An 18,598-nucleotide genomic window follows, 5' to 3' on the forward strand; every position below is an offset into this window, starting at 1 on the left:
CCATGTCCCCAAATGCCACTTCCATGTGGCTTTTAAACCCCTCCAGGGATGGGGGCTCCAGCTCTGCCTTGAGCAGCTGGGCCGGGGCTGAACAAACCTTTCCACCAAGGAATTTTCCCAATATCCAACCCAAACTTTCCCTGGCAGAAATGGTGCTGGATGCTCCTGAAACCAGGTGGGAATGTGTGGGTGAGCAGCCCCCACATTCCAAATCCAAGGCTGGGATGTCTCAGTGCTTATCTCCCCCTCCCTCTTACCGATCTCCTTCTGTAGGAATGATGTTCTAACTCCCAAAAGGAGCAATCCAAGCCATTCCTGGGCTTCAGGAGCATCACTGCTGGCAGGATGGCGTCCCTGGGGGCTGCATGGCTCCTGTGCTCCTCTTCCCACTCTTCACAACCCCAGGGCTGCAGGTTTTCCTGCATGAATTCAGCACCAGGGCTGCAGGATCCCTCCCTGTCACACACCCTGGCGAGGAAGGTGGGAGCTGGGCTTTAAATTCCTGCTGTGCAAGGAACGGCCAGATTTGACTCAAAAGCAGGGAAAAAAAAAAATTTCCTAAATCTTCAGCCCCTGCTTGCAGCGTGACAACCATGGTGGATCCCGTTATCCTCCGGGCTTTATGGAGAGGCTTAAAGCACCTCTGGCTCAGAAACTTGGCTGTGGGGCTGAGAAAAGATTTGGGGGGGGAGGCTTGAAGAGCAACCAGCTTGAGGGAAATTTAGGGTGGTGGCAAGAAGCCAAGAATTCCCCCCTGAGGGGCTCCATCAATGCCAGGCAGCTCCCATCAGACCCACCCTGCAGCCCCTGGGGCTGTCCCACCCCATGTGGGTGCAGACTGGCCCCACATCCCGAGGGTGCAGGGCTGGGACCCCCAGATGTGCTGGGTCCCAGGGGAGCCCCCCTGTGCTGCTGTCCCCTGCTGAGCAGGGAGTTAATCCCCACAGGGAGAAGCTGCCTGGCTTTGCATCCTCACTGGAATTACGGTGACAGGGGCCTGCAATCTCCCGAGTGACAAACGCTGCTGGATAATGCAGGACTCAGCAAACCCGGGGGCTTTGGGCAGCTCAGAGGAGCAGATGGATGGTGGGGGAGTGGGATGTGGAGGAGAACAGGGGGGAAAAAAACCTACTCACATTTAGAGGGGAAAGGATAAATTAAATAATTCAGCCCCCCAGAGATCCCCCAACATCTCCCTGGGGAGTGGCATTCCCGAGCCAGAGGTGGGCATCACTCATATCTTGGGCTTCCAAAAAATGGGTGCAGCTTTGGGAAGGGGTCCCTGCACCCTTCCAGGACCCTGGGGATGGGTGCCATCCCTGCAGCATTCCCCTGGCTCCCAGGAGATTCATTTCCAGGTGCCCAGGTGATGAATCTGGAGGTGTGGGAGAGCTCTGGTAACAACCAGGCATGAAAATCTCCTCCTCCGCCCTGCAGGTTTGCTGCCCTGGTGAAATATAGCACAGGGAAAACATAAAAGTCCCATTTCCAGCTCCATAATATTTCCTGCCAAAACAAAGTAAAATGTGCCGCCTTAAATTTTCTGCAAAATTCTTTTGAGGTTATTTTTTTCCCTAAATTAAGCCATACTAATTATTTTCAGCCACTTTATCTCCACTCTGCAACACACCAGGAGGGTGCAGGCGGCAAGCATTTTAAGCCTCCATAAACAAAAGAGTAGTTTGGAAAATAATTCTATCAATTAATCAAATTAATCCTGCAGTTTTAGTTACAAGCCCCGAGTGGCGAGGATCCCAGCCGGCAGTGCCGAGCTATCTCTCACTGACAGCGGCTCCGTGTTGTGATTGCGGCGGTAATTAAAGGATGGGATACAGGAATTAAAGGATGGATGGATGGAATACACCGCCTCTGTGGGGGCTCCCAGCCCAGCCCGGCGGGGCCGCAGAGGTCAGCTCGAGGACAAAGCGGGGATGAGGGAACTGGGCCTTCAGCAGCACCGTCATCATCATCATCATCATCAATCATCATCGTCATCGCCATCACCAACACATCACCATTATCATAAAATGGGGATGAGCAAAATGAGCCCTCACCATCATCATCATTATCATCATCATCATCATCATCATCATCATCATCATCATCAATCATCATCGTCATCGCCATCACCAACACATCACCATTATCATAAAATGGGGATGAGCAAAATGAGCCCTCACCATCATCATCATTATCATCATCAATCACCATTGTCATCACCAGCAGCAGCAGCAGCATCATCATCACCATCACCAACACCATTACCATCATCATCAAAAAGGGATGAGCAAAATGAGCCATCATCATCATCATCATCAATCACCATCAACATCACTAGCAGCAGCAGCAGCGTCATTATCATCATCGCTATCATCAACACCATCATTATCACTATCATCATCAAAAAGGGATGAGCAAAATGGGCCCTCACCAGCATCATCTTCATCATCATCATCAATCATCATCATCACCAGCAGCAGCAGCATCGCCATCACCAACACTGCCATCATCATCATCATCACTGAATGGGGATGAGCAAAATGGGCACTCACCAACATCATCTTCATCATCATCATCAATCACCATCACCAGCTGCATCATCACCATCACCATCAAATGGGGATGAACAAAATGGGCTCTCCCCATCATTGTCATCACCATCATCATCATCACCACCAGCATCACCATCATCACCATCATCATCACGGTCAAAACTGTCCTCTTTGTCATCATCACCATCACAGCTGGGGATGAGCAAAGTGGGACGTCATCAGCACCATCATCATCATCAGCATCATGAATTTGGCATTAGCAAACCAGGCTGTCACCAGCCTGTCACCATCATGATCACCACCATACCACCATAAATCTGGGATGAGCAAACTGGGCTGTCACCATCATCACCATTACCAATACCATTATGATCACCATCACTATCAAAAATGGGGAACGGTTAAACTAGGCCATCATCATCACCAACACCATCATCATCTCCAATACCATCATCATCATCATCATCACTGTTACCACCTTCACCACAAATTGATGACCAACCTGGGCCATGAACACTTGGTGATGACCAAACTAGGTAACCCCATCACAAAGTGATGATGACCAGACTGGACCACCACCATCACCAGCTGATGATGACAGATTGGTAATGACCAAATTGGGCTGTGACAATGGCCAACTCATGATGACCTAACCGTGCCATCACCACCACCAGCTGAGGACCACCAAACCAGCCGCCACCACCATCACCATCACCATCATCACCTTGGTTTTTTCCCCTCAAGGACAAGACTTTCCTGCTATGAGCAGCACTTGGACAAGATCTGTGAGGAAGAGGAGCTGCAGGAGCATCTTCACTGCTGAGAAGCTCCAACACTTTGGAAACCATTGAGGTGACAGCAGTGACACCAAGGTCCTCCTCAGCCCCTTTACAGAGGACACCTCAAACATCTCACAAACATCACGCAGACAGGGAATTTCTGTGAAAATATTGGAATATATTTGAAAAGATTAATCATGGATGACTTTACAGTACCACCCCATATTTTTATCTCATACTTTATTTAACAATATTAAAGAGGCACTTTAAAAGCACACGGACAACATCATAAAACGGCGTTTCCTGCTCTCTCTCTGCTTCTCTGGACAAAATATCAAAATAAAAACTTTTGACAGAACACATTGCACCCAAGGTAAATTACCTACAATAGTTTTTTATACAATACAAAGAATTGTAAAGATACATATTAACAGAATAAAGCCTCTTTTTTTTTTTCCTTTTAACTCTAAAACAAAACAAAAAAAAAAATCATTGCAGGACAGACGCAAAGTACTCTGACTGTTCATATCACATCAGTGCATTACTTCACCTCCTTGACTTGGGAGTATTTCAATAAAATCTTTCCATGTCCTCATTTGCACCTGAGATTTCTTTCTGGATCCAAAAGTTTTGTTGTAGAACGTGCTCGTTTAATGTGACGTAACATTTTTGACACTATGGAGTACCAGCATAGAGGAGCTTTTTCCCTAAAGTTGTGTTTTTTCCCTAGAATTGTGTTTTTCCCCCTAAGATGTATTTCTTCCCCCAGGTTGGATTTTCCCCCTAAAGTTAATTTTTCTCCCTAAGGCTGAATGTTTTCCCCTTTGAATTGGCCTTTTTTTTTTTAAGTTCTCTTTTCCTGCTCCATTTTTTTGACAGATAATCGCTTCTCCCTACCAATTCCCCATTTTTTTTTTTTCAATCAAGGAAGTCTGTATTCACATTACAAATGAAGAATAGCACCAGTAACTGCATAGTACAAGCGGATACCTATAGAGCCACTACGTCAATACAGTAAGAGAGTTTAGAAGTGATACCGTTGAGGGCACTCGGACAGTACCGGTTTTTGCTGCGGTAAATTGGCACAGTTTTCTCGTTGCACAAAAAAAACCCCCCCACAAACAAAAAGAAAAACCACACACACGCTTACACACACACACACACACAAAAACCCCAAAAAACCCTAAAAAATCAGAGTTTGTCACAAGTGTCAAGGTGCAGTTTGCTCGCGGGGACGCTTCTCCTCCAGTCCCATCGTCTACAGTGGTCAAAGAGTGGCAGCATCCTCTGGAGGGCTCCGACAGCCCCAGAACCCCAGAGCTGGGTCGTCCTTCTCTTGACGATGTAGAAACAAAATTCTTGGGGATGGCTGTCAAAATATAGGACACTTGGGTCTTAATTTAATTTTTTAATTGTATCATCGCTCAGGCCAGCTCCCAATTAAATGAATTGTACGGGATTATTTGTGCAAAATCTTCCACAAAAAAAAAAAAAAAAAAAAAAAAATTTGCTTTCTACAGTGTACTGCACCTTATGAATAAGACGTCTACGGAATGAAGTTCATCTCTTCAAGTACTTTGTACAAAGATAACACAGACACAGACTCAAAAGGGTCTGAGATTTGCAAGTATCCTTATAACCTCAGCACTTCTGCAATAAAGCAATTGCTCTCGACGATTCAGTCTGCCCAAAGCGATTACAATTTCAGTTCATGAAAATCATCAGCAACATCAAAGTTCTAGCATTTGCATGATAAATCAGGTGAATTAAAGTAGATTAGTAGACACAAAGCAAACTATTTCACAGAGGCTGCAGTGCAAGTTCATTTAAGCTAGACAGAGAAATCATGCTACACAAACGAATTTAATGCTTTGATAATTTTTTTCCCCTTGCAAACCCCATGAAAGCAGCTGAGGATCACCATAAGTCACTTCCATAAATTATTCTGAAGTATCTCTCCTTAGAGGAATTTTAAAGCTGGTTAATTTCTGCCCAAAGAGTTGGCTGAGCAGGTTGTTCTGGGACTCGGCGCTGCGGTAGCTGGCCGGGCCGGCCGCCTTGGCCCCGCGGTGGCCGTGCCATGAGCCCCGCGGGGACGGTGCCGGCCCCTTGGCCAACACCTGGTGCAGGCTCTTGCCCAGGATGGCTTTCCTGCGCCTCACGTCCCCGTTGGCGTGGCGGAGCTCCCCTTTCTTCTGGTTGTAAGGGTCCAGCACCATCTTCTTCAGCTGGGGGCCCGTTCTGGGCTTGGGTGCCAGCTTGCTGCAGTGCGTGTCCCTCCTGCCAGGAGGGGACGGGGTGGGAGCCTCGGCGCTGCTCCAGCTGCCACGTTTGAGCTCTGCGGTGCTCTCGCTCCTGCCCGGGCATGGTGGCCGGGCTTTCTTCTTCTTCCCGTCTCCTTCCATGTTCTCCCGGGAGCCGGAGCTGCTCCGGTGGCTCAGGGACTTGTGTTCTTTCCTCCTCTTGGGGTGAAGCTTGCCGTATCTCGTGGTGTTGCTGGCCACCTCATCTCTGGGCTGGTGGCTGCTGGATTTGCCTGGGTTGCCACCTTGATCCTTGGCGTTAGTGCTACTGTCCTTAGCCTCAGGCATGGATTTCTCCTTCCCTGAGATGGGCTGCTGAGCCTCCTCGGGGCTGCCCACACCAGGAGCAGCCTCACTGCTCACGGTTTTCTTTGGTGGCGCTGCATCTTTGGAAGATCTGTTGATTGGGGGTGATGCTGACTTGTCCTTTGGGGGCAGGGGCTGGTGGGCACCTTCTGGAGATGCCGGCTTAGCTGCACCTTCCCAGGCAGAGGCATCATTGGGGCTGCCCCATTTGTGGGTGTCTGGGGCTTGTGGAGACTCTGCCTTAGGAGAAGGAAGCTCTGACACCTTCTTGGCAAGCTGGAGAAAAGGGATCCCCTCCACGGTGTTGGTGTCTGTGCTGGGATTTTCCAGGATACAGGCCCTGTATTCATCTTTGCTGCCTGTGCTTGTTGTTTTATGGGCATTGGCACAGCCATGTTTCTGCGTCAGGAGGGAAGGGGACAGTTTTTGGTTGGTGGCCTGGTGACAAGCCAAGCCAGCAAGGTCCATGGGAAACTCAGGCGAGTCCAAGAAAGGAAGTGGTTTCCCATCAAAGGCTCCTTTCTCCAGCTCCTCGATGGACAGGCCAGGGATGTGGCCGAGCTCGGGGCTGCCAGCAGCAGCTGGTGGCAGAGATGGGGACAGGCAGGGCGGTGGTGGCAAAGGGTCAAATGGGGACTTCTCCATCTCTGCCAGGAGCTCTGAGAAGTCACCCACCATGACTTCTGCTTTCACAGAGGGTTGGGGTGCTCCCAGGCCACCAGGTGCTGTTTGGAAGGAGTCGGTGGGAACCTGCAGGCTGGGGCTTCCAGCTTCTACCAGCTGAAGGTCACTCGTGGGGTCCAGGTGGACTGGTGACCTGTGTAGGATTGAGCTGCCATGGTGAGCCACCTTCCGCTTCTTGCTCGGTGGCATTCCCTCCCGGAGAGATCCGTCCTCCTTCACCTTCTCCCTGCCCTCCCTGCAGGCAGCGCCAGGCCTCATGACCCCTCGGAATTTGAAAGTCTTGCTGCCGCCCGCCAGGTGCTTCTCCATGTGCCGGTCGTACTGCTCCTTCTTGGAGAAGGTGTAGTTGCACATGCTGCAGATGAAGGACTTCTTGATGACGTGCATGACGTCGGCGCAGAGCTCGCAGGCGTACAGGGTGGTGTGCTTGATCTCCTGCTCCTCCACCACGCCGTGCTCCTGGCTCAGGTGGCTCCGGAGCTCCTTGGTCTCCTGGTAGAACATGGGGCACTTGTGGCACAAGTAAATCTTCTGCAAGCTGTGCACGACCAGGTGCCGCTGGAGCTTGAAGGGTTTGGGGAACTGTTTGCCACAGTGGTGGCAGTCCCGGGAAGGATCTTTGCAGTCTGGGTGCATGGGGACAGATTTTGGGGTGCTTTCACCTTTTGCTGTGTGCTCTGGAGACGGGCTGGAGGATGCTTTGGACGAGCTGGGTGCTGGTGGCTTCACTCTGACACTGCTTTCCACGGGGTCTTTCATCACCTTCTCCTGCTCAGGGGGCACCTCCTTGGGGCTCTTGCTCTCTCTGCTGACCCCGTGCCGGCCGCCGGGGTCGCCGTGCCGGGAGGACCTGGAGGGTTTGCGGCACATGATGGTGTTGAGGAAGTGTGTGACAGCAGCATTGTCCTCGCCAAAGCAGCCGGGCAGGCCCATCACCGACTTCTGTGCCTGCCCCTTGCGCGCGAACTGCGTGGCGTGCTCGCGCAGGTGCTCGTTGTACATCCAGACATCAGAGATCTCCTTCAGGCACATCCCGCACGCCCACAGCCCGGCCTTGTTCCTGGCGTGCTTCTCCTTCAGGTGGTCCCGCAGCTGCTCCCGCGAGCTGAATTTGCGCTGGACGCACATGTAGCAGGTGGGAGGAGGGGAAGGGTTGTGGGAGAGCTTGTGGAAGTCCAGCTCCCCCAGCGTCAGGAACCACTGGAAGCAGACTTTGCATTTGTACTGCTTGTCTTTGGTTTTGATGGTGATGTCCCCGCGGTTTTTCCCCAGTTTCCCATCTTCCAGCTTGCTCCTGTGCTTGCCCGACTTTGGTTTCAAACTCACAGTGCTGTCCTCACCTTGGCCAGGAAGATCCTCACAGGGGCTGAAGAAGCACATGTCTCTCATTTTCAGCTTTGCATTCAGCATCTCGATGTCAATGGTGTGAAATTCAGGGGAGTCTGAATCCCCGTTGTCTTTGGCATTGTAGGATTCCTCTGCCAGGTCAGGGGGCTCAGGGTTCACTTCCTGGAGCGAGTGCTCATCCTCAAGGTTCATCAGAGGCTCAAACATGTCCTCGGCAGAGAGGCTTTCCCCCTCCTTCTCCAGACTGCCCCAGATGTTCAAGCTGGGAACGCTGTCCATGTGGCTGTTTTGGCACAGGAAGGTCAGCATGTTGTCCTCCAGGTCAATGTCCTCCTTCCCTTGGTCAGTCACCTCCTGGTCCAACCTCAGCTCGATGCTTTTCGATCCATCTGGAGCAGCATCTCCGCTCTTTGCCTTGCTGCCATGACACATGTTCAGCATCAGGGCATCGTCAACAGAGATGGTCTCGTAGTCACCAGGGTCCTCCCTGGTGACACAGAAGGAGCTGGTGTCACTGAGGTCAGATGCCAGGCGGATGGTGAAGAGGTCGATGGCCCCTGCTGGCTGCAGGCTGACCTCGGGGACAGGTTTGGGTTTCTTGCTGCGCTTCCCGTACACCCGCGTGCACTTCCTCCGGACAAGCTGCTCATCCCTGGGGAACAGCTGGGAGAAGGTGGAATCGTCATCAAAAAAGCCCTGGAGGTCTGAGGAGGCCGTGCTGTCCCCGCAGTGCTCTCTGCCTGGTGGCACATCTGCCTTCAGCCACCGCTTTGGCTCTGCAGGAGGAGGGCTGGTCCCCGGTGAGCTCTGCAGAGCACCATGCCCAGGAACATCCTGGGTGGTTCCCAAATCGTGGTTCTCCAGCAGCAAAACCCCTTCAGCAGGAGCTGTGGGACCCTGCAGGGCACCACTCCAGTTCCTGGTGTCACTGCTTGCCACCGGACTGTCCCCTGTCCCAGCATCCATGTCCTCTGTGCCATCAGCACCACGATGCTGCTCTGTGCCCACCTTGCCCCATCCCTTCGCCACTTGCTCCACAAACCCGCTGATCCATTTTTTGCAAGCCTGAGTGTCTTCCACTGCATCTGGATCTTCCACCTCCCCAGGACAGGTGACCTTGCCCGTGGCTGTCTCCTTGCTGACCATCTCCTTCAGAGACCCCATCCTGCTGCCCAGGTCTTCCTCAAGCTCGGCTGCATCAGAGGACTCTTTGGCATTTTGGGAGCGTTGGGCTGTGCTGGTCCTGTTTTGCTCCTCTGTGGAGATGCAACCCTCTGGCTCCTGCAAGCTCTCCATGATCCTGGGCAGGCTGGAGCTGAGGGCAGCAGGACCTGTGCTCTTCTCCAGCTCACAGGGACCATTCCTGCTGGGAAACACCTTCGCCTTCCTTCGCCTCACTTTCCTGTTGAGCTGCTTCTCAGAACTGCTGTTCTCTTCACCGAGATCTTTGCTTTGGCTCCTTCTGCCCTTTTCTCCTTTCCTGGTCTGCCATCCTGAATCCTTCCCAGTCGCTGCCTCTCCCGATCCCCTCGCCTCCAGGCGTGGTCCCTTTGCCTTCACCTCTCTCTGCAGGACATGAGTGTGGTGCAGCTCCTGGGACATCTCCAAGGAGATCACACTGAGGTCACTGAGCACCCTGCTCACCACCTCCTGCATCTGCGTGCTGGGCTCTTTCTCCAGGTCTGGGAGTATTTTCTTGGGAATGCGTTCAACGGTGGAGGTCAGCGCCTGTGAGCTGCAGGTTCTGTCTTTGACTGATGCCTTCAGGCTCCTCCTGGGCACTTTTTGGGCTGCTTTTGATGTCTTGTGTGCAGGAATCAGAGAGGACCTGGGAGCCTTGCTGGGCTGTGGCAAACCACCATTCCTCACCTGGTGCTTGACAGCTTTGTGCCTGGTCAGGCCGGGCTTGGAGCGGAAAGTGGCTGAACAAATGTCACAGGTCACCGGGAGTCCATTGGGCTTCCTTCCTTTGTGGAGCTCATTTTGGGATGGGTCTGGAGTACTGCTGGGTGTGTAGTCCTCTCTTTGGCCCACACTGTCCAACACACAACCCCCAGCTTCTGCAGCCCCATGGCTTTTGGCGTTCTCCCCTTTTAAACTCTTTCCTTCACTCTCTGTGGTTTTGGAAAGACCAAGCCTCACCTCTGCTGCCCCTGGAAACTCGTGGCCATTTAATTCAGCAGGACCAAGATCTCCAACCCTTGTAAGACCTCTGCTGACGGCAGCTGACATGTCCTGAACAGCAAAACCATTGCACAAAGCCTCTGGTTCACTTTGATGCTTATCCCTGACATGGGAGCAGTTCTCAAGTCTGCTCTCTTGGTTCAGGCTGACCTCCCTTTCGTCCATGGGCAGAAGATCCTCTGTGGGCTGGGTTGGATAATCTTGGGTCTCTGGAGGGGTGGAGTTAATGACTGTCTCTGTGATGGCACACCCTTGGTTTTCTTCAACATTTGGCAGCACAGCACTGGTGTTTTCGGGGATCTCTCTCCCAACACCCTTTTGGTGGAAAGGCGGCGAGCAGGAAAGAGAACAGTCCTTCCCAGGAGGTTCCTGGGGACCACCCATCTCCAAGGCAGAGCCCACCAGACCATCCCCATGCAGCAGAGTGCAGGGTCTCACTGTCCCCTCTCTTCCAGGTGATTCACAGCTACCCAAAACACCATCAGGGAGAGGATGAGGATGCTCCTCGGCTGCTTCCGTTGGCACAGCCCCGCAGGGATGCAGCGAGGGAGGGAAGGCGGGTGCCCCTTCCCATGTCCCTTGCTCTGCTGGGCTCACGGTGTGATGGATGTGATGGCTGCTGGCCTCGGGAGGACAACTCTTTGTGATGGATGAACTTGGTGCTGCAGGCAGGGAGGAGCTGTATTTCTTCTTATCTGAGAGCTGAGTGCCTAAACTGGGGACTTCTTCTCCCTCAGCCCCACTGCTCTGCAAGCATTTGAGGTTGGAATATTTGGCTGGTGAGAGCAGGCTGGCTGAAGATTCGCCCATGTGATCACAGCCATTGAGGGACAACTTGTCATTCCCTTCTCTGGGAACATCTGCACTGGCCATGCTGGCTTTTATCTCCATCCCCAAGCTGTGATCCTGGTGGAGATCCCCCCCAGAGGGACCAAAGGGGCTGACAGGACTCGTGGGAGCTCTGCCCAGGTGCTGTGCCCCCTTCCCCACCCAACTCCTTTCCAGCCTCTCTCCCTCCTGTCTGCCCAGCGTTTCTTCCTCGAGCAAACCACGGCTGGGGTGGGATTGCTCATGTTTCCTAAATGCCAAGGTCACTGTGTTGTTATCTCCCTCCTGCTCTTCCCTGAGCTGATCATCTTTCCTCCCCTGCCCTGGCAGCGAGGTCACGGCGGTGCTGCTGGGTGGTGAGAGGTCATCGTGCTCCTGGGAAACACCATCTGCAGGGATATTAATGTCCCTCGGCTCTGGGGCTTCATTTGCTAAGTGCTGCAGCTCTGTTACATTATTGTGCAGCTCCGGCTTTGCCGACGTGGATTGTTTTGCATGGTGAGAGCCCTCTGCATCCAACAGCTCCAGCTGCTCACATCCACTGGGAGAAAGCACCTCTGTCCCTGGAGCAGTGATATTTCCAGTGCTGCTTCCAGTGGGGAGATCCCCTTCCCCTTGGGTCTGATTTTCTCCTTCCAAGGCAGCACTGCTCTGCTCCTGGAGCTCTGTCTGGACGTGGGTGGTGGCACAGGGAGCCAGCAGCCCAGGGAAGCAGGGCATCAACAGCTCCTCCTCGTTGTTCTTCACTGTCCTGGCAACAAAGAGCTGGAGCTGCTGCAGAGGGTTGGCAGAGGCCTCCTGGGATGCCCCCATCATCTCCTGGGAAGGGTGGTCGCTCTCCTTGGGTGCACTCAGCATCTCAAACAGCAGCACTTTGGGCTTGCAGGCTTTGTCACTGGGTGCAGGGCTTTGATAGGTGTTGGGACTCTTCCTCTCCTCCATCTCCTCTACCAGCCCAGGGCCACCACCACCCCCTCCTTTGAGATCCACAGCATTTTTCACTGTTTTGGGGGGCTCAGTCCTGCTCAAGGGTTTTTCTTCTATATCTGGGACTTCTTTGACATGAGGTGAAAAGGCAAGATCCAAGGCTGGGGCGGGACCCTGCTGAAAGCCAAATTGGGTTTTAGGGTTTGGAAGATGGGCATCAAACTTCTCCAGCTCTGCAGGATCAATGTCTCCTTTCCCTGGCACGGGGAAGCCCTCAGCACTGCACTGGCATGGCAGGGGTGGCAGGGGGTCTTTGGTTACTTCTGCTGCACCCATGGTCTCGGGGAACACAGAGTTGGTGACAACAGGAGGGCTTTTTGTCACAGGGCTGGTATAGATGGAAGCCTCTGTTTGGTCAGTTGTGCTTGAGCCAGGTAGACTTTTGGAAGAAGCCCCATTTTCCATCTTCCTGAGGTCTCTTTCCTCGGTGGCCTCAGCTCCCTGGAGCTGCTCACTGCTGTCTTTGGAGCAGAAATGGTTTGTGGCCATTGGGGCTGGGATGCCCATCCCGGTTTCCAGCGAGCCCAGCTCCAGCGGGCACGCCCAGGGCTCCCTGGGTCTCTCGTAGTCCTCATGGGCAGCCACCACATCTGGCTTCTCCCCTGGCAGCCTCTCCCCAGCGCAGAGGCTCGATCTGCCCAGCTCACCTGCCAAAAACAGCCCTTTCTCCTGGCCTGCCTCTGGCTCTGCTGGCAGCACCGGGCACCGCTCGGAGCCCTGTGCTTGCAGATGGGCAGCCACGTTTGGCTCGGGTTTCTGGAGGGTGACAGCCACCTCAGAGTCCAGCTTGCTGCTCTGCAGTTGGCTTTCCAGCTCCGTGACCAAGCGCTTGATCTCCAGCTCGTCATCCGAAATGTTGCTCATGAAAGCCACGCTGTAATCGGTGATCCTGTCTGGCAGCGGCAGGGAGAGCTGGCTGCTGGGCACAGCTCCTTCCTGCTCCTCGGGGAACTTCTTGGCCGGCGGCTTCTCCACGGAGAGGCTGTGGAACTGAGCCACATCTTCTGGCAGCATGGGAGCCACGTCCTCCATGAGGGACCAGTCCTTCTCGGGCAGGAAGGGCGGGTAGGGCTGCTCGAAGGGCAGCGGCTTGCGGGGGGCACAGGGGAAGGGTGTCACATATCCGTCCTTGCCCTCGTAGGGATCAAACTCAGAGACGGGCAGCTCGCCAAATATCGACGAGGAGTCAAAGCCGAGAGGGGAGGACACTTTGCCCTGCGGCATCTCCGTGGTGAAAGGGGAGATGCTGGAGTGCTTCTGCTCGAAGGAGCTGGCGCTGATGTCATCCCGGCACAGGTACATGTCATCCACGTGGGAGGAGCCCAGGGCTGGGGGCTTTGGGAAGAGGTTGTCCTCGTAGTGGCCGGGAAGGCCTTTGGGATCAAAAAATGAGTTTTCACTGCTGGCATATGGATCAGGTGTCTTGGCAGCCAGCATCATTCCCACTGCATCCCCCCCGTAGCTGGGAGCTGCTGTGGGATTGGGATAGTCCTTCTGAGCGTCACAGAGCCCCTGTCCCTTTGTGAATTTGATTCCTGCTTCCGAGCAGGTGGCACTCCCACGGCCAGGACTCGACTTGTTACCGCTGTGGGGTGGAGCAATCACCTCCTCTGTGTGGTACTTCAGCCCTTTGTTTGGGAAAGGGGCAAACTGCTGCCTCTGGTGGTCCACGGTGAGCTCAGGAGAGCCCTGAGCCTGCAGGGTGGGCTCTCCTGCCTCACCCAGGAGCTTTGCTGCTCCTCTGGGCTCTTCCAGCCCCTCCTTAGAGGAGAAGCTGGCAGGGCTCCTGCCTGGGGTGGCTGTGCAGGACATTTGCTTTTCCTGGGGCTGCGGTGACGGCTCCTCCTTTGCACAGTCCATGGCAGCAACATCTGGTTCAGTACTGGGCCGTGTCCTGGAGCCTGCCAGCAAAGGTCTGGCTGAGCCAAACCTCCTGCTCCCCCTGGGCATGTCCTCTTTGCTCTCCTGGCTCGTCTTTGGGCTGCTGTGCTGGGGAGGGCTGAGGGGAGTCCTTGGTGCCTGGGCTGGGCTGCCCGAGCGCCTCCTCCTCTGGGTGCCACCCTTGTCCCCAGCCCCACCAGCGCAGGGTGGGCTCGTGCCCATCTCCCTGGGCATGCTGTGGTTGCTGCCAGCAGATGAGTGGCTGCTCCTCCTTCGGGCTCTGGCAGCACAATCCTCTTTCTCAGCATCCTCCTGACTCGGGACATCCCCGTCCTCCCGCGCCTCCCTTTTCTGACCGTCCCTTTTCCGGCTGTAGCTCCAGGCTGGGTCTTTCTCTCTGGCCCTCTCACTCCTGCCCAGGCGTTTCTTGCTGAAGCTGTACCTGCTCCTCCCCATGAATCTCGTGCCACGCTTCCTCCTGCCCCGGGGCTTGCTGCACTCTGCCCCCTCCTCATCTGAGTCAGACACGTAGTCGTATTCCCTCAGCCCGCCCTCCTTGGTGGCTGCCAGGGGCCTCTCAGTGGCCTGGGGCACCTGGGCCTGCTTGCTGCTCTTCACCTGCAGCTTGTGGAGCTTGTTCTTCTGCTGCACGATCTTGTGGATGAGCTCCTTGCTCCACGTCCCGCTTCGGGGCTTCCTCTTCCTCACGTCCTTCATGGAGAACCGTGGTGGCTTGGAGCTCTTGGTGGCCATGCCTGGCCCCACCTCGTTCTTGGCAGGGTCTTGGCCGAGTTTCCTGGGGGTGCTGGCTGGTGGGATGCTGTTCTTCCTGCCTGCCCTCAGCCTGGCTGTCCTCTCTGCTCCCTCTGGCCCAGGATCCGGCTCCTGCGGTGCCACCCTCCGTGCCACCCTCCCTTTGTGACGGTGCCGCTTTCCTGCCCCTCTCTTCACCTGCTCCCCACCTTCACACAAACAGCCAGCCTTGGCCTCTCCTGATGTCTTCTCCTCCGCTGCCTGCTTGGATTTGCTCTCCGAGGCCAGCCCTTCCTTGGCCTTGTGGGCCATGCCAGCCGCCTTCATGCCCGGCAGCTCCTCATCAGCGAAGACGTCGATGAAGCTGCTGTCGATCTCGGGGTTATCAGACTGGTACCCCAGGCCGTTGAGGGCCTCGGTGATCAGGCTGTCCAGCTTGGCATCGTCGATGTCCAGGTCGGAGGCGCTGAGCGGGAGGGAGCTGGCCGCCAGGCCGTGGAAGAGGCCGCCCTTCAGAGCATCCTCCTTGCCCTCGCTTTTGCCTTCCCCGTCCAGCAAGAAGTCATCGCTCTTGTTTAGTGCCAGCAGATGTCCCTGGGGGTCTGGAGAGAGCGCCAGGCCGGGGGGTTTGGGGGGCTCTGGTGGGAGCACCTTGCGCCCCTCGGCTGCGCGGGGAGCATCCCTGGGCTCTGCCTGGGCAGAGGGGTGGGAGGCACAGAACTGGCGGTGCTGCAGGAAGGACGACAGGTTGCTGTAGTTCTGGTCACACTGTCTGCAGGTCAGCAGCACGTCCAGCTGGTCCAGGCTGGCGCTGCTCAGGGAGGTGGCCAGCAGGTGATGGGAGGAGTAGGGAGGTGGAGGCTGCTCCCCATCCAGCCCATCCGAGCATCCTTTGGCCACCTCCCCTCCAGGTTTGTGGAACGGGCTGCCCGGGGCACATTTCAGGAGGCTGTCATCTTTCAGAGCATCTGGAGGGAAGCTGAAGGACTTGACAGAGTCTGGGGGGTGGTAATGAAGCGAGCTGGGGCTCAGCACCTCGGAGGGGTGGAAGGCTTTGTTGGCATCCTTGGCGTGGCAGGGGTGCTGGAAGAAGGGCGAGGGTGTCAGCGCTCCGGACATCTGGCTGTCCTCGAAGTTGAGTGGGCTGCTGGACATGGGGGACAGCGATGAGCAGGTGCTGCCACACGTGGGGTTGGGGACAGGGGACGGCAGTGGGGACTCGCAAGGGGATGCAGCTGCCAAGGCTGATGGTGGCAGGACCAGCCCTGAGCCCGACGAGCTCCTTGAGGGAGGAGGAGCTGCTGGAGCCATAGTGTAGAACAGGGCTTTGCTTCTCGAGTCGCAGGCAGGAGACCCTGGTTCCTTCCCACTCTCAAAGGAGAAAGCTCCCGTCACGCTGGGATCTCCCCTCTGCAGGCTCTCTCCTGATAACAGCTTTTTGCTGTGGTACCCTGGAGAATTGCTTATGGGGGGCCCTTTCTGGGCTTTCCCGCTGCCCTGCCAGTCCGACGTGCCCAGGGGGAAGGGGAGCTTCTGGCTGCTGATGTGTCTCGACAGCTCCAGCCTGTTGGCACTGGGCACTGCAGGAGGGAGGTGCATCTGCTGCCAAGGCAGCCTGGCATTTTTCTGCCTGTGCTGCCTCTGCTCGGGGCCAGACTGGCACTCGAATGAGAACTGGTTTCCAACAGGGTTTGAATAAGGTGCTGAATTCTGGTCCATGGGAGAAAATGCCTTCGTGGCACCTTCCCAAGCTTGCACAAGCCGGGGGTGGGTGGGTGCCGTAGTGGGAACGCTCGTCTCAAAAGGCACTGCTCCCGCGGGGGAGCTGCAATAGGCCTTGCTCTGAAAGTGCACTTGGGACAGGGACTTTGGTGGCACGCTCCTTCTCAGGGGGCTGCTCTGCGCCAGCAGCCGCGGGCCGGGGACGCCGTCCTTGGCCGAGGCTTGCCTCTTCCCCACCGGCTTTGGCATGGTAGGCGAGTGTAAACTAGACGGAAAAACACCTTGGTTTTCTTGGAAAGTGCTTGGGTTTTGGTCGATAGCACCAGACGAAGGGAGAGCACCAGTGGGCTCGGCGGGATGCTCGGCCCTGCCCTTGCAGCAGGGCAAGGGGCCGTGGTGCAGGGCCGGAGGGGGCGGCGGGTGCAGGAAGGGCGGTGGTGGCGGTGCGGGCAGCCCGTAGAGCCTCCCCTCGGGGGACACGCTCTCGTAGGAGCCTCCGCCCAGCGGCTCCTCCGGCCACTCTCGGGGGGACGAGTGGAAGGCGAAGGCAGCGGGAGCCAGCTGGGCGGTGGCGGCCATTCCCACGTCCAGGTACTCCTGGCTGCTGTGGAACTGCTCCTTGCCCGCCTCGTGCAGCAGCTGGAAGGGGAACTGGCACGGCAAAGCCCCCAGGCCGTGCACAGCGGCTTTGCCACCCTCGGAGAAGGAGCTGGGCTTCTGCACCGAGATCCCGTAGGTAGCACCGGCAAAGCTCTTCTCCGGGGAAGGCCAGGACTCGGCCCGGTTTGCCTGGAACTCTAAATAATGTAGCTGCCCATGGGTGCCGGGGCTCTTGAGGGGGACGCCGGCGGCGGGGGGCTGCCCCTTGGGGCCGGGCTGTGAGGTATAACTGGCGGAGGTCCGGCTGCTGGCGGCGTCGGGGAAGCAGCGGCCGAAGGCGATTTCCTCCGGCCGGAGCTCGGCGTCGCGCTGGGCGATGCCGGGCACGTGGAAGCGGTAGCTGCCGGCCGTGGGGGTCAGCACCTCCGGCTTCTTTGGGGGTGTCACCTTCTGCTGCGGGTAGGCGATGCCGATGGTGGGGCTGGGCCGCGTGCCGGCGATGCTGAGCCGGTAGAGCTGCTGATGGCCCCGCTCGCCCTTGGCCGAGCGCCGGCCGCGCTCCCGGGCCCGGCCCTTCCCCGGCGGGGACAGCGGGGACAGCGGGCTGCCCTTGACCTCTCCCCAGGTGCTGTCATTGCCGAGCTTGGGCTTGCACTGCAGGGATTTGAAGTCGATCTTCCCCGCTTGCTGCGGCCGGATCACGGCTTCCCGCTGGCTGTGGGGCTCCTTGTCCTTGGGGAAGGGGGATGTCCCCTCCCCGCCCAGCGCCCTGCCATCTTTGTCCCCGCAGCCTTCACAGCCAAAGTCCTTGTCGGGCTCCTTGGGGCCGGCCTCAGTATCGCCGATGGTGTAAACATGCTGGGTCTCTCCAGTCATGATACCGAGGAGGGGACAAGGCTAGAGAGCCCCGCTGTCCCGTTCCCGTCCCACTGCGAGCTGCTGTGCCCCGGTCACGGGCATGGTCCCCCTCTGATGGGCACCGGCAGAGGGGCAGCAGCTCCCCAGGGCCGGGCTGTGGGTGGGTCCCGAGGGCCACCAGGGCTCTGCCGCATCCTCCAGACCTGCAGCGAACAGGAGAGAAGAGGGGAAGGCTGGGAGTCAGTCAGGGAAGGGGCCAGGAGAGATTTTGGCCCCTTTTCTTGGGCTGTGGTTAGAGGAAGGGGCATGGCAAACCCCCCTGGGGTGAAGCCCTGCAGCTTTGGGCTCTTCAAAGGATGCTCAGAGCGGTTCACCTCTGGCAAAAGCTGCTGAGGAAGCACTTTTTTTCCTCCCGGGAAAGCTATTTCTGGGTTCCTTCTTAGCAACATAAGCAGAAAAAGATGACAGAAGAGCTCCACCTACGGATTAGTGGGAAGGGCTGTCGGGATGGGCTGGGAGAGGCATCCTGGGAAGGGCTCTCTGTCCCCATGTCCCCGAGTGCCCGTGTCCTCATGTTCCCGTGTCCCCAGGTCCCCGATGCTGGAGGGAAGGCGAAGGGAAAGGATTTTGCACTTTCCCCCTGGAGCTGCTCCTCATTGCTCTGAAATCCTTGGAGAAAGGACTTCACCAGCCTCCCTGCGAATTGCCCTGGAAATTTTAGATGTTATTAAGGAGGCAAAACCAGAAAAGCTGAGTCCCGAATTTCCCAGCTGATTTTACAACCCAGACCTCGGGGCGTTGGACGCGGAGCACA

The 18,598-nt window shown here is 56.3% G+C and overlaps 1 protein-coding gene across 2 annotated transcripts in view; it reads right to left on the reverse strand.

Moving 5' to 3' along the window:
* Window positions 1-3,469: 3,469 nt before the first annotated feature.
* Window positions 3,470-18,598, reverse strand: part of ZNF469 (zinc finger protein 469) — a 174,156-nt gene continuing 159,027 nt past the window's right edge. For both annotated transcript variants that reach the window (XM_074550757.1, XM_074550758.1), the window contains one exon: window positions 3,470-17,987. In XM_074550757.1, coding sequence (XP_074406858.1) covers window positions 5,272-17,802 — 12,531 coding nt within the window. In that variant the 5' untranslated portion in view covers window positions 17,803-17,987 and the 3' untranslated portion in view covers window positions 3,470-5,271. The remainder of the gene's footprint in view (window positions 17,988-18,598) is intronic.

Source organism: Zonotrichia albicollis, chromosome 13 (genome assembly GCF_047830755.1).
Source record: "Zonotrichia albicollis isolate bZonAlb1 chromosome 13, bZonAlb1.hap1, whole genome shotgun sequence".
In the NCBI taxonomy this organism is placed as follows: domain Eukaryota; kingdom Metazoa; phylum Chordata; class Aves; order Passeriformes; family Passerellidae; genus Zonotrichia; species Zonotrichia albicollis.